This window comes from Metopolophium dirhodum, chromosome 1 (genome assembly GCF_019925205.1).
Source record: "Metopolophium dirhodum isolate CAU chromosome 1, ASM1992520v1, whole genome shotgun sequence".
Lineage (NCBI taxonomy): Eukaryota > Metazoa > Arthropoda > Insecta > Hemiptera > Aphididae > Metopolophium > Metopolophium dirhodum.
In genome coordinates this window covers 94,419,272-94,431,855 of record NC_083560.1, presented here as the reverse complement: position 1 = coordinate 94,431,855, position 12,584 = coordinate 94,419,272, and the positions used below count along the sequence as shown (strand labels likewise).

The 12,584-nt window shown below is 30.2% G+C and overlaps 1 protein-coding gene across 1 annotated transcript in view; it reads right to left on the bottom strand.

Annotated features, from left to right (window-relative positions):
- LOC132937529 (uncharacterized) overlaps nucleotides 1-12,584 on the bottom strand; it is a 30,266-nt gene continuing 17,682 nt past the window's right edge. The window contains exons 2-5 of the mRNA XM_061004349.1: nucleotides 7,258-7,794; nucleotides 3,418-3,597; nucleotides 1,531-1,845; nucleotides 1-270 (exon numbers count right to left, since the gene is read on the bottom strand). Coding sequence (XP_060860332.1) covers nucleotides 1-270; nucleotides 1,531-1,845; nucleotides 3,418-3,597; nucleotides 7,258-7,722 — 1,230 coding nt within the window. The 5' untranslated portion in view covers nucleotides 7,723-7,794. The remainder of the gene's footprint in view (nucleotides 271-1,530; nucleotides 1,846-3,417; nucleotides 3,598-7,257; nucleotides 7,795-12,584) is intronic.

The window sequence follows — 12,584 nt, the reverse complement described above, 5'->3', positions numbered from 1 at the left end:
TTACATTTGTAAGTTGTTTCTTTTACACTCTGTGTATGATTGATTTATGTTCAGTTCTACGTCATAATCGTAAGTCTGTATGGACGCTGTTTTGCTGGTTGCAAAATGTCCAACTGCGCCCTTGTTCAATAACCATTCAAAGTCAGTCGTGTCATACGATGTTGGTTGTCTTTCGTCGATTACGTATTGTTTTACCTTATCCGCAACCGTTCTAATTTCGTCAAACAGTTTGTTTAAATAACTGCATTTCCACTCTCGTGATTCATTTTCCTAGACAAAATAGCGTAAATAATGATAATAACGATAATAGAGAATCGTATACTTATAGACTATATTATATTGTATAATAGCGGTAACAGTAAACTGGTACAACTCAATAATGCTTACCATAAACCGATTTCTGCTTATTGAGTATAGCCAATAATATTGCAATAACAAAGTTGACTTAGCTAATGATCCTATACTAGGGAACATCTAAAGACGTTTACCATACATGTACACAACCTTACCATGACATAATTTTAAAAATAATAACAAAACCACTGGTATAATTGATATAGGTACCAAAAAATTATTTTACGATATTATATTGATAAATAATAATGGTTACTGATCGAAAAATAAGGGGAAAATATATACTCAGTTTTCCGGCGGGGCATGGTCTGGTAGTGTTAACACTTAAAAAAAATTGAATAATTATTAATAACGATTAAAAGACAATTTTATGATGTCGCTTTCTTAGATTATAGATACTTAAGTCTTACGACTTAATTTTGGTTAGCGTTTGTAAATTAAATTTTGACAAAATTGGATATTCACACATAAAACAACGATTTTTTAGTGTTGTAGTGTTGTAATTTAGTGTTGTAATTTAAAAAAAAATATTAATTTTGTTTAAAGTTTGAATTTTGACAAAATTTGACAGGGATGCACGTCTTATTTTAAAATAGCTCAACATTTTTGTTACATAAGTATGTTTATTATTATTAATATTAGTTATAAGAACAGGAAAATAAAAATAATATTTTTTTTACGTGAGTATTATTAACGGAAAAATATATTCTCAGTAGGTAGAACGTATAATTAAAATGTTTGGCCACCCCTGCAGAATAATTAGTTCAGTTAAATTAATTTAAAATAATATATCTATAACGTAAATGTATTTTGGCAACAACCTATTTGTCTTATCACCAAAAAGCATAATACAAAACGAGTTGATGAAATGATTTTAGAAAAAATATGTGAACGAATTTAAGGTTTTTTTTAATTTGAAAAAAAATTTCATAATTTCTATAAAGAATACAATATTTGTTATAGAAAAAAGACAAATTTTTCAAATTAAAAAAAAACCTCAAATTTGAAATTAAAGAAAATGTTGACATTAATGATATTAAACATAATAGGTACAGACACAAATTATGTGGAGGCTAGATAAATATTTGGGGAGCTAAGCCCCCCCCCCAACCCCCTCCTAATTGCGCCTATGGCTTTTACTCCTAAAAAAAAAAAACCGATCACTAATACACTTACTGTTATGTCTTGTTGTGTGATCTCTTCCACTAGTGTTATTTTTAGTTTAATAACGGATTCCAGTGGGTCCAACTCCACGAGAGGTTCATGTTTTGAATTTTCTCTCTGCGGTACGATTTTATAATTGCTATGTTGTTGACGAATATGAACGCCTTCATATGGCTTCTCCGGCACGACACTTTCTTTTTTCGAAATTTTTTCCTCCATTTGCTCTATTTTAAATTTGTTAATTATTTTGGCTTGTTGCGTGTACAGTTTGGCCAATCGCTGATCTTTTCTTTCCGGGATATAATTTCTTCTGTATTTTTCAAATTGCTAAACAGATATTATAATCGTGTTTTAATTAATACAATCACGGGGAAAAAAAACATAAAACGAACCAAATCTTATCTTGTTGTATTATCGGGGCATATATTATAAATTAAATGGGTAGTTCCTGTTTTGCCTTTATATAAATTAAATGAATCGCGGAAAAAAAGCCCAGAAATATAAATATAAATATGAACACAATATTATGTATACGTCATTACGTCGTGATATATTGTGATATAACTTATCAGTTATAAATAAAAAAACATAAGTCTTAGGTGTATACATACTAAAATGTATACAAAAATTACACAACTATATAAATAATAATATAATAAGTTAATACAAAACAGGTGGACGGTGGTAGTATAATATATTTAGATAATAGATAATATTTTATTATGTATATACCATATACCTAAGACTTATATTTTTTGACTTTTAACTTATAACACAATATGTCATGACGTATACATAATATAATTGTGTTCATATTTATATTTTTATTTTAGATCATGGCATTGTTGGACACGGTAGTATAAGTCAAATAATCATCAAAAGTTAAAGAAAAAAAATTCCAAATATGCACAGATGGTAAATACGATAGATTAAATCAAAAATTATGCCAAGTCCAAGTCCACATTCGATGACGCCATTGGCGAAATGAACCTAATATAACCCATAAGCAATACCTAAAATTGACCCAGTTTTTTTTTTGGTGGGGGGGTTGTTAAAAGTTGAAAATTCCAATTAATCTTCAAATTAATCGTGAAATACTAAAAAAACGGGATTATTTATAAAATAAAAATTGTTGACTAAATTGATTTAATTTTTTTGTCGTAATTGAAAAAATAATACCCATCTGTGGAGACTTTTATTTTTTTGTACTAACATTTCTTAGACATGATAATATTTTTAAAATATTTTGGACCTTTTTGACTTATTTATAGACATTAATAGACATTTGAATTGTTGAGTTGAAAATTGAATATTCTCAGTACTTTTAAAATATTCGATGTAAAAAAATACCAACATTTGATAAAATTGTAATATTATTATTAAGTTTTAAAATAATTGTTTGGTCACCTTGGAAACCAAAAATGTAGACAATCTTCGCTTATAATCGTTTTTATTGTATTTACTATAAATATTGAATTAAAATCACAGTGCATATACTCAATGACCAGATAGGTACAATTGACTCCTAACTGTACAACAGCACGATTACCTACAATTTTCTCCTTTTTAATAAATAGTTAAAAAATTATGATTTTAAACTTTTACTGAATATTATTTGGAAATTCTAGCATCAACTAATAAAACGTAGCTTATTTATCTAGTTTTATCAATGGGGTGCCGTCAATGGACGACTTCCCCTTCACGCCAATAAACCAACGCCCAATTTACTCATTGTATAACATGTAAATACAAATAGTAAATATAAAATTTTGTTCAATAAAAAAAAAAAGCTTTATGTAGGTAGTGATCGGGATTTGTCGGTATATATAGGTTCAAATTATTTTACGCGTGAAATTGTATTATTCATTGTTTCGGATCGCATTGCGTCTGCGTACTTACCTTAACTAATCTGTCGTATTCTTTTATGTTTTGCATTGTTTGCCGATTGAGTTTGTCAGATCTACCAACTAAAACTGTTTCGAAGAAGTTACCGATATATCTCTCCAACTCCTCGGTGTATTTATACATCGAGCATGCCAATATCTGTCTGTTGGCGTACATGCCTTCTTGTTGTTTTTGCTACAAAAACGTCGTTCAATATTATAATTTATAAGTTTCTTATATGTTTTAACATTTTAAATGCATGGTTGTTATATTTTTCTTATATATGCAACTATAATTTTAACTGTCGAGATATAATAATTTATGTTTAAATCTCTTATACCGGGATATGTAGAAGGTACAAACATTATTGGGTCCTCAAAAATAATAAATTGGACCCTTCCAGTAGTAAAATCACTATTTACCGTCGTTAAAATATAAAATGTAACTACCTATAAGTGACTTTTTGAATAAAACAATAATAATTATTGTTTGAAGCTTATATTATGTATAATAGTCACCTATTGACGCTATTGTATTATAAGGGTTTTGGTATCTCGTCTATAAATTATAAGTTGTTCATCTATTTGTAAGGTCATTTTCGAAAACGATATTCTAACTTTAATATTGAGTGTTTTAAGAAAAATAACCATCAAGAAGATATAAATGGGTCCTTTATCGTCGTCACAAATTATGTAGTGGATACTGGGTACCCTGCGCACACACACGCCAATGTATAATTTAATTACAAATTTGATGAATTTTTCATATATTATGTACTATTATTAAAATATTATCTCTAATTATTTAAATATTTATTTTTGCATAAATATTGACATGCAATTTTATTATGATGGACATTAGACCGTTAAACTGTTTATAAAAATAAAAAAATAAAATATACGGTGTAATTTATTCCAAACATATTCGTCCCCATTTTTCCTTTAGTTATTTGAGTTTATTCAACTTCTGATTTTTGAGATTGATAAGTATAACTTATAAGTATGTGTACTACTGTACTTAACTACCATATTTTGATATACTTAGATTTATATCATTCAAGGAGTGTCCTGAGAAGATACTAACTTTTTTCAAATGTGAACCACCCCTTTTTCCTGTGAATTATTAATTAAACAGATGATTATTTTGCATATTTTATATAGATGTAAAATATTAAAATATATGTAGTATTTAATCTAGTATATTTATTATATCAGTTGGTTGTCAGTAGCCGCCGCGACAGGTTGTTCTCAGCGCTCTGTTAAATCCTAACGTTTGTGTTTCTTATAATTAATCCTATTCAATGAATCCTAAAAATAATAGGGGTTCTCCTCAAGATCAAAATCTTCCAGATACTTCAAAAAAAAAAAAAAAAAACAAGAACTAGCAGTGTTGCTCTCACTCCTCCTTATACAAGTAAAAATAGATTCGCTCCACTTCTAACTCTCCAAGTCAACGACAATACGGACGGTACCGAAGACGAAGTCAGCTCTCAACAATCACAGGTTAGACCAAAAATTCTACCTATTTACGTATGTAACATTTCTGATTATCAAAACTTCCATACATCATTAGCCAATATAACTTTTGATGAATTCTCCATCGCGAACACAAAAACTGATCTCAAATTAAACATGGATTCTATTGACGACGATAGAACCGCAACAAAACTTTTCGACGATTCTGGTATAGAATACCACACTTACCAATTCCCATAAAACAAACAACTATCCGTTATCATTAGGAACCTCTCTGTAAATATATCAGAAGCTTGTATATATAAGGAACTCGTAGAACTGAAATTCGAAGTAGCCTCAGTCACTCGTCTTCAAAATAATTTCAAAACTCCAATACCTATCGTAGCGGTACTGCTATCCAAATCATCTGTTGCGATTTACTCTCTAAACAGACTCTTGCACTGTGTAGTAGCGGTAGAACCAAGGCAACCTTCCAAGGGCATTCCTCAATGCACCAACTGTCAGCGTTTTTCGCATACAAAAAAGTTTTGTCACTTACCACCTAGATGCGTCAAATGCGCAGGTAACCACCACTATAGTTCTTGTCCAAAAGATACAGAAACTCCACCAAAATGTGTAAGCTGCCTTAGTGGCCACCCAGCGAGCTACAGAGGCTGTACTTTCTACAAACAAATTTCAAAAAAGAATAATAATAACAAAAATAACGCTACCCAACTTCCAAGTAATTATACGAAATTCCAATTCCCGGTGAACATCTCTAATAGCACACAAAATTACGTAACCGATAAACATTCATACGCTGCCGCAACTAAAAATAAATTGCAAGATAAGCCATTAAACAACATAGATAATGACTTCATGAAAACGCTGTTACCCTTAATTAACACATTCGTCTCTCAACTATTGCAGAAAATAATAGAAAATCTGCCAGCCATCCTTAATAGCGTACATCTAAACTCAAATGGATCCCCATAATACCATTCTATTAAGCTGGAACGCCAACGGACTAAAAAATAAAAGGAACACTCTACTAGCCTTCCTTATTCATCATAACATTGATATCGCTTGTATAACAGAAACACACTTATCAAGTGTAAACAAAATTAAATTCCCTGGCTACATCTTACACCGCGCAGATCGTGTTACACAGACACGAGCTATGGGTGGAGTTGCTATTCTTGTTCGTGTCCAAATTAAACAACAAGAAATTCCTAATCTAAACCTGCTGTGCCTAGAAGCCGTAGCAGTGCTAATTAAATTAAACAATAGATATGTTACCATCGTCAGTGCTTATCAACCTCCCAGTCGCCAAATGCACACTTCGGATTACGATAAAGTAATGAGTCTAGATAACTCAATTATAATGGCAGGCGATTTAAACGCAAAACACACTAATTGGGGTTGTCGCGTCATTAATCCAAACGGCACCAAATTACTATCTTTTATAGATAACACGCCTTATACAATTTATGCTCCAAATGAGCCTCCTTATTTTCTTTCAGATGTAAATAGACTCATCTTTATAGTAAATAAAGTTAAATTGCTACAAATTACTTTTTCGAATTTCGATTTAGATACATAATTTTCAAAAAAATCATCTGCTTAACAATTTACAGAAACATGGAAAAATTTAAAGGAAACATTTTAGGATAAATTAAAGGAAAAAGAGTGTGAGCATACTTGGCGATTGGCTAATCACTTTTATAGGTATAGGGTCATAGCAACTCTGTGTAACTCGAAATATCATTTTTGCAATGACGAAAATAAAGTAATTTTAAAAACGTGAATAAATTATAACTATGTTATCTTACATTCAAATTATGATATATTAATATTAAAACGCAGGTTGGTATTATAATATAATGGGGGTATAGGGCAATAGAGCTCAACAGTGTATTAAAGCCATTGTTCAAAATTTTTTTAATTGATAGATTGATAACATATTATTTAAAACTTTAATTTAAATATTAGTTTTATACATGAATACTATTATTATTATTTTTTAGACTATTCTATGGCAACCAACTAGGTTTATGTTATATTAAAATAATAAATATTTTCACTGCTATTATAACTACAATGTTACATTATAAAACGTTAAACAAATTAATTGTAAATGTTTGTTGTAATATTTAAAATAAAAACGGTTTTGCTCTTTTCTACATTTTTAGTGCGCTGCATAATTATTTGATTACATTTTTCGGTGATTTTTAATAAAATAATATATATCATGTCAGCGCATATTTTATAATATAACTCACGTATTTTATAGTAAGTGCTATAAAAGGGCCGAACCCGCCATTATTACGATAGGTAGTTATAACTCATAAGTCATAAGAGTTATAAACTTACAACCCATCGAGTTTCGTACTGCACTCACCTTGAGGTTGCTCGCATTCTCCAACACCCGAGTGATCTTGTCCATCATGGTGGCCCTGTTCTCTAATTTCTGGGTCGAGGTATCGAACCTAGTCCTGAAAAAGTCTGCATCCTCCTTCAGGCGCGTCAACATCCGCTCGAACTGAACGACCCTGCTTTCGTATAGCGCATCCACGACGGCCCAGTGGCTCTTCACCTCGGCCACCAGCCGCTGTTTCTCGGCCACCAGCCCGTCCACGGACTTCTGGCGTTCGGCGATCAGGCGGCCGTTCTCGCCGAGCACCATATCGCGCCGTTCCTTGGTTCCGACGTAGTCGGCCTCACCATCGTCCAGTGCATCCCTGGCCCGATGGTGCTCGGTCCTGGTATCGGCCAACCGCCTGTTCAGCTGTACCAACTTCTCGTCGTAATCTTCCCGGTAATCGACCGGCGCCTGCTGTTCGGCCACCCGCTTTTTCGATTTCATATTATCGGTATTGCCGTCGGGTTGTAATGGGATACGACACGCAAATTTTGGATCGAAAAGTTCGATTGTTTACTGTAACATGATAATAATAACATATTATGTAATATGTGTACTAAACTTCGGTCTCCACGCAAAATTGTAGGTTCGCTTGAAACGCGTGTCTTTGGTTCGGGTCAGAATTTGATTTTTTTTGTTCTGATGTTTTCAATTTTATAGCTCCGTATATATATGCGGGAGAGTGTTTTAGGGGATTGTTTTAAAACTATATTATTAGATTATGAGTGGAGCGATAAGAATGAATTGATTTTACAATCATGTGTGTTTTTTTTATTGTTTCTGGTAGAAAAATGCTTTGACTATCAAACTTGATAGAGGTTTCTGGTAGAAAATTGGCTCTATTTTATCCCGTATAGATATAGGAAACTCAAAATTAAAAATTCTGAGTAATTTTTAAAACAATCAGGAAACAAAAAAAAATAGTAACATTTATTAAAATTTTAATATTATTATTAAAATAATTGTTTGTAAGTTGTAACATTGGTTACTAAAAAGTTAGACCGTCTTCGTTTGGATAGTTTTCGATTTACTTTAATTTTTATTCTATAATAATATCAATAACAAATAATTATTTGTTGGGTCAAAAAACTTAAAAATGTAATACCTACAAGGGTCCTTGCATAAGTTATAATGGCTACTTATTCATATTAAAAATACGTAGGAACGGTTATTTCTCATAAGAAATTAAAATTAGAACTTTCAAAAATTCGTCAAAACATAAAAATTGGCAAATTATTTTTTATTTAAAAATGTATAAAATGTTCAATTTGTATAGCTAAAACTTAAAACTTTCACAACACTGAAAGAAATGTTTTCCTCCAAGTTACTGTCCAGACGTATAAAGGAACGCCTATACTGTACGTACTTGAGACTTATAGTAACGTACCTACGCATGCAAGACGTGGTCTAGCACTCAAGGAGATGAAGAAAGGCTACAGAGTTTCGAGAGGAAAATACTCAGAAAAATATATGGACTGATATATAATAATGACTTGGAAAGTTACCAAAGAAGATCAAACGAAAACTTGCAACAACTGTACAATAAACCGAATCTACGACATTTCTTAGCCAGGAAAAGCCCGGAATGGGTGGGACACGTTTGGCGAGCTGAGGGGTCACTCATTTAGAAACTCACAGAAAACAATCTAACGGGAAAAAGACTAAGAGGCAGACCTCGGCAGAGATGGTGCGATAGAGTTAAGAAAACCCTGAAGAAAATTAATCCAGTGCTGGACATGGAAGTGGCGTTGGATATGGAAAGGTGGAAGAGTGTGTTGGAAGCGGCGATGGTTCTAAATGGACCGCTATAAGCCCTAGACGAACAAGAAGAAGAAAACTTGAAACTTTAATACAAGGCTCTTTGGGGTTTATAGTGAAATCTAAAAAACGTTTTAGCTTTATATACATTTGAAGTTAAAACTTGGACGAAATTAGGTATTTAAACGAAGAAAAACGATTATATAGTAATTTTGATAAAATTCAAAATATCATTCGTGGAAAATTTTAACTTTTAACGTATGTTATTATATTTTATTCACACATTGACACTATCAAATCCAAAGTTTTCGTCATAAATTAATTCAACCTATCGTATTACTAATAGTAAAATAAATTACTTTAATAGCAATATAAATATATCATAAAATATACTTCATAATATATATTATACTATCTTCGTTTAGAATCGTTTTTCGTATACAATGAATTCAAATTGTACACATACATAATTCCAGTGACTTTCTCAATGAAGAAGTACACTCGGAAAATCCACATAGGTATACAATACACACAGTGTACAGCTGAAATGCATAATTTAATTAATATTAAAATATTAAATATTTTTCATAATGGTTATTTATAAAACAAGCATTTGTCTAACTGTGTGTTAAAAATAATAAGTAATTAATACAAAGTAAAATTAAGTAGCTGGGTTAAAATTAAAAGGTTAAAACTAAGCAAAAGTTAAATATTAAAATTATATGCCACTCGTTTCTTATATTTTGTAATTTTTTAAATCAATTTCAATTTCAAGAGATATACCTCTTGTATATACAGATTAAGGTATCATGCAGATTAATAATAAAATTCATAAATTTGAATGAGTGTTTTGTAAATCCACAAGAAAGGTCTTATAAATTATAAATATTATAGCCATCAAAATTTCTAGTGGGAATATGCAACAGTTGTATAACAAACCACGCGTTTAATGTAACAGATAAGACATCTCGCACACGTTCGTGTACCTATGTATATACACGACGATATGTAAATATTAGCACGAAACATTCAACGGCTAAATTGAAAAAAAAAATCATAAGCTGCGATTGTATTGGTAAGTAGCTCATTATAATCCTTACATAAAAAATAATTTAAAACACGATGGTACTATGTACCAATAACATTGCATCGCTCACCGAGGAGCTGAGATGAATACGGCCTATAGTGTGGCATATTATATTATTATAAACATGAAACGAACTGTTGGCTTATTTTACTAGTTTGTTTTATTGTCGTTTTAAAACGTTTTCGTGCAAAAAAAAAAATATCGTGACCAACAATTCCATAGAAAAGTGTACCTATTTAGTATAATATAATTTGTAGTAAGGAGATTTTGATAATATATTATACGTATTATAGATCTATTATGAATGTGACGAACCTTGTGTATTATTTATGTCTATAGTCTTGAAACCAAAAATTGATATCAAAATAGCGATCTAAAAATAAATATTAATAATATTGTCACGATTCATGAAACTACAAGTATAGGTATAACTTACCTACCTAAAATCCAATATATTATAGTCAATGCTATGTAATGTCCATTTTATCATCATTAAAAAACTGCTAATGTACCTACGTAAAAAAATGTAAGTAACTATTTTTAGGTACAAGACATAACAATATTATAGGAATTATAGAATCGTATTATATGATGGTGTTTAATTAAAACCATTTACTGTCGTGATTTCACTGCTAAAATTGCGAATCTCATTCGAAAATCTCGTCGTTGTAGGTACCCTATAATATAATAGCTACACACGTATTATTATAAAATGTATTATGATTTATAATAAAGTACCTATATCGGGATGCATAAATATTGATGCCAGAATATATATTTATTATTTATATTCCAGTTTAACAAACAATCGAAAATCGAAATTATTACAATATTTTTAAACATTGTACGGCGGAAAATGTTTGTGTATACTATTTCGGAAAGTATAAAACCTGGTTTTCGTACTTTTTTTATTAGATTTGAATGCTTAAAATACGTGATGTTATAGTTCTTTAAAGCCTATAGGCTACGGTATAGGCCTATAAATACGGTGGAATTAAGTTTTATAAGAGATATATGCAGCGGCGATTTGGTTAAACGTTTTGGCCCGGGAAATTACCGTGGGTCACCCAATATATTAAAATAATTAATAATGATAATCCATAAAAAACTTTTTTTTTAGGAATTCTCTTATTTATAATGTTATATAATATACCTTCATTTAACATGTATAAGTACGTAATTTTTTTTATGATCACCCAAATTACCTACTAGATTCACTTTCCAACCAGAAAAGATGACATTTGGAACATGTGTTTGGTGGACATGTTTCACATAATATTTAGGATCGGATTCTTATTATTGGATATTTTTATTTATTTGTTTTATTTTATTTCAATTTCATACAGCGAATACTGCCACTGAGAAAACCTGTGTGGGACGTGGGCGCCAGGAGTGCTTACATAATATTCTAGATCAATATACATAATAATAGTATAAGTCTTAGCTAAAAATTATTCAATTTAAGTTTATGAAGATAATTACTAAGATAGTAAGGTATAATAAATATACAATAAGAAAAAAAAAATCAAATAATTAATAAGTATTATAATACCTAACATAAAGTATTATAGAACAAATAATTGAAATAGAAATAAAGAAATATAATTCCCTAATTCGCTTATAATTTCACGGGCCCAGTTACTTATGAAATAAGGTTTACTTCCCCAGGGTGTAATGGTGGGCTCACACACTCTCTCACTTTATATAAGATTGATATTTTTAAATAACTATTTATATAAAATATTAATTTTGGCACAAATGATATGTCATTTTTGTACCTTTGGCGCTTATGTATATAGCCTTATTAATTAGCTTAGTGCCTGCAATTATTTTAAAACGTCTTTTTGATGTGGTTTAAATTTGGCCAATTCACTAAAAAATTATTTTTACATTTTAGCATACCTATTATTGATGCTAAGTGATAAAGAAATTAACGTAACATGTTGTTTTAGAATATAGCAATTGTTTTTATAGTATATTTTTTAAGTGGATTCCTAGTATAGGTATCTTCAGATCTTTTTACAATGTTTCGGTTGGAAATCTTAGATATTTGTTAAAGGCCACTTTCAAAATTTGATTTTGGCAAACTTATAATTCTGTTATAACTTATTATATTATCAAATGCACCACCTCGTCCAACTATACGATAGGGTATAATCCACCAAAGATATGAGTGTGTATGATATGTGTCTTATGTGTTGAATGCGTATTTTTATTTGGTAAAATATTGTATATTTCACTTAAATAGTATTTAACATAAAATACAATTTCAGTCGGATGACCTTTGATATTGATTGATATGGGTATTTTTGAGAAAATTGAGCATACTAATATATATTAGTATGCTCAATTTTCTTTATTTTCTCGATTTACATTCTTTGCAAATTTTCAAAATGTTAAACTTATATTATTTTGAATGTTAACATATATTATTGTTGCTAAATTAAAATATCACTATTAT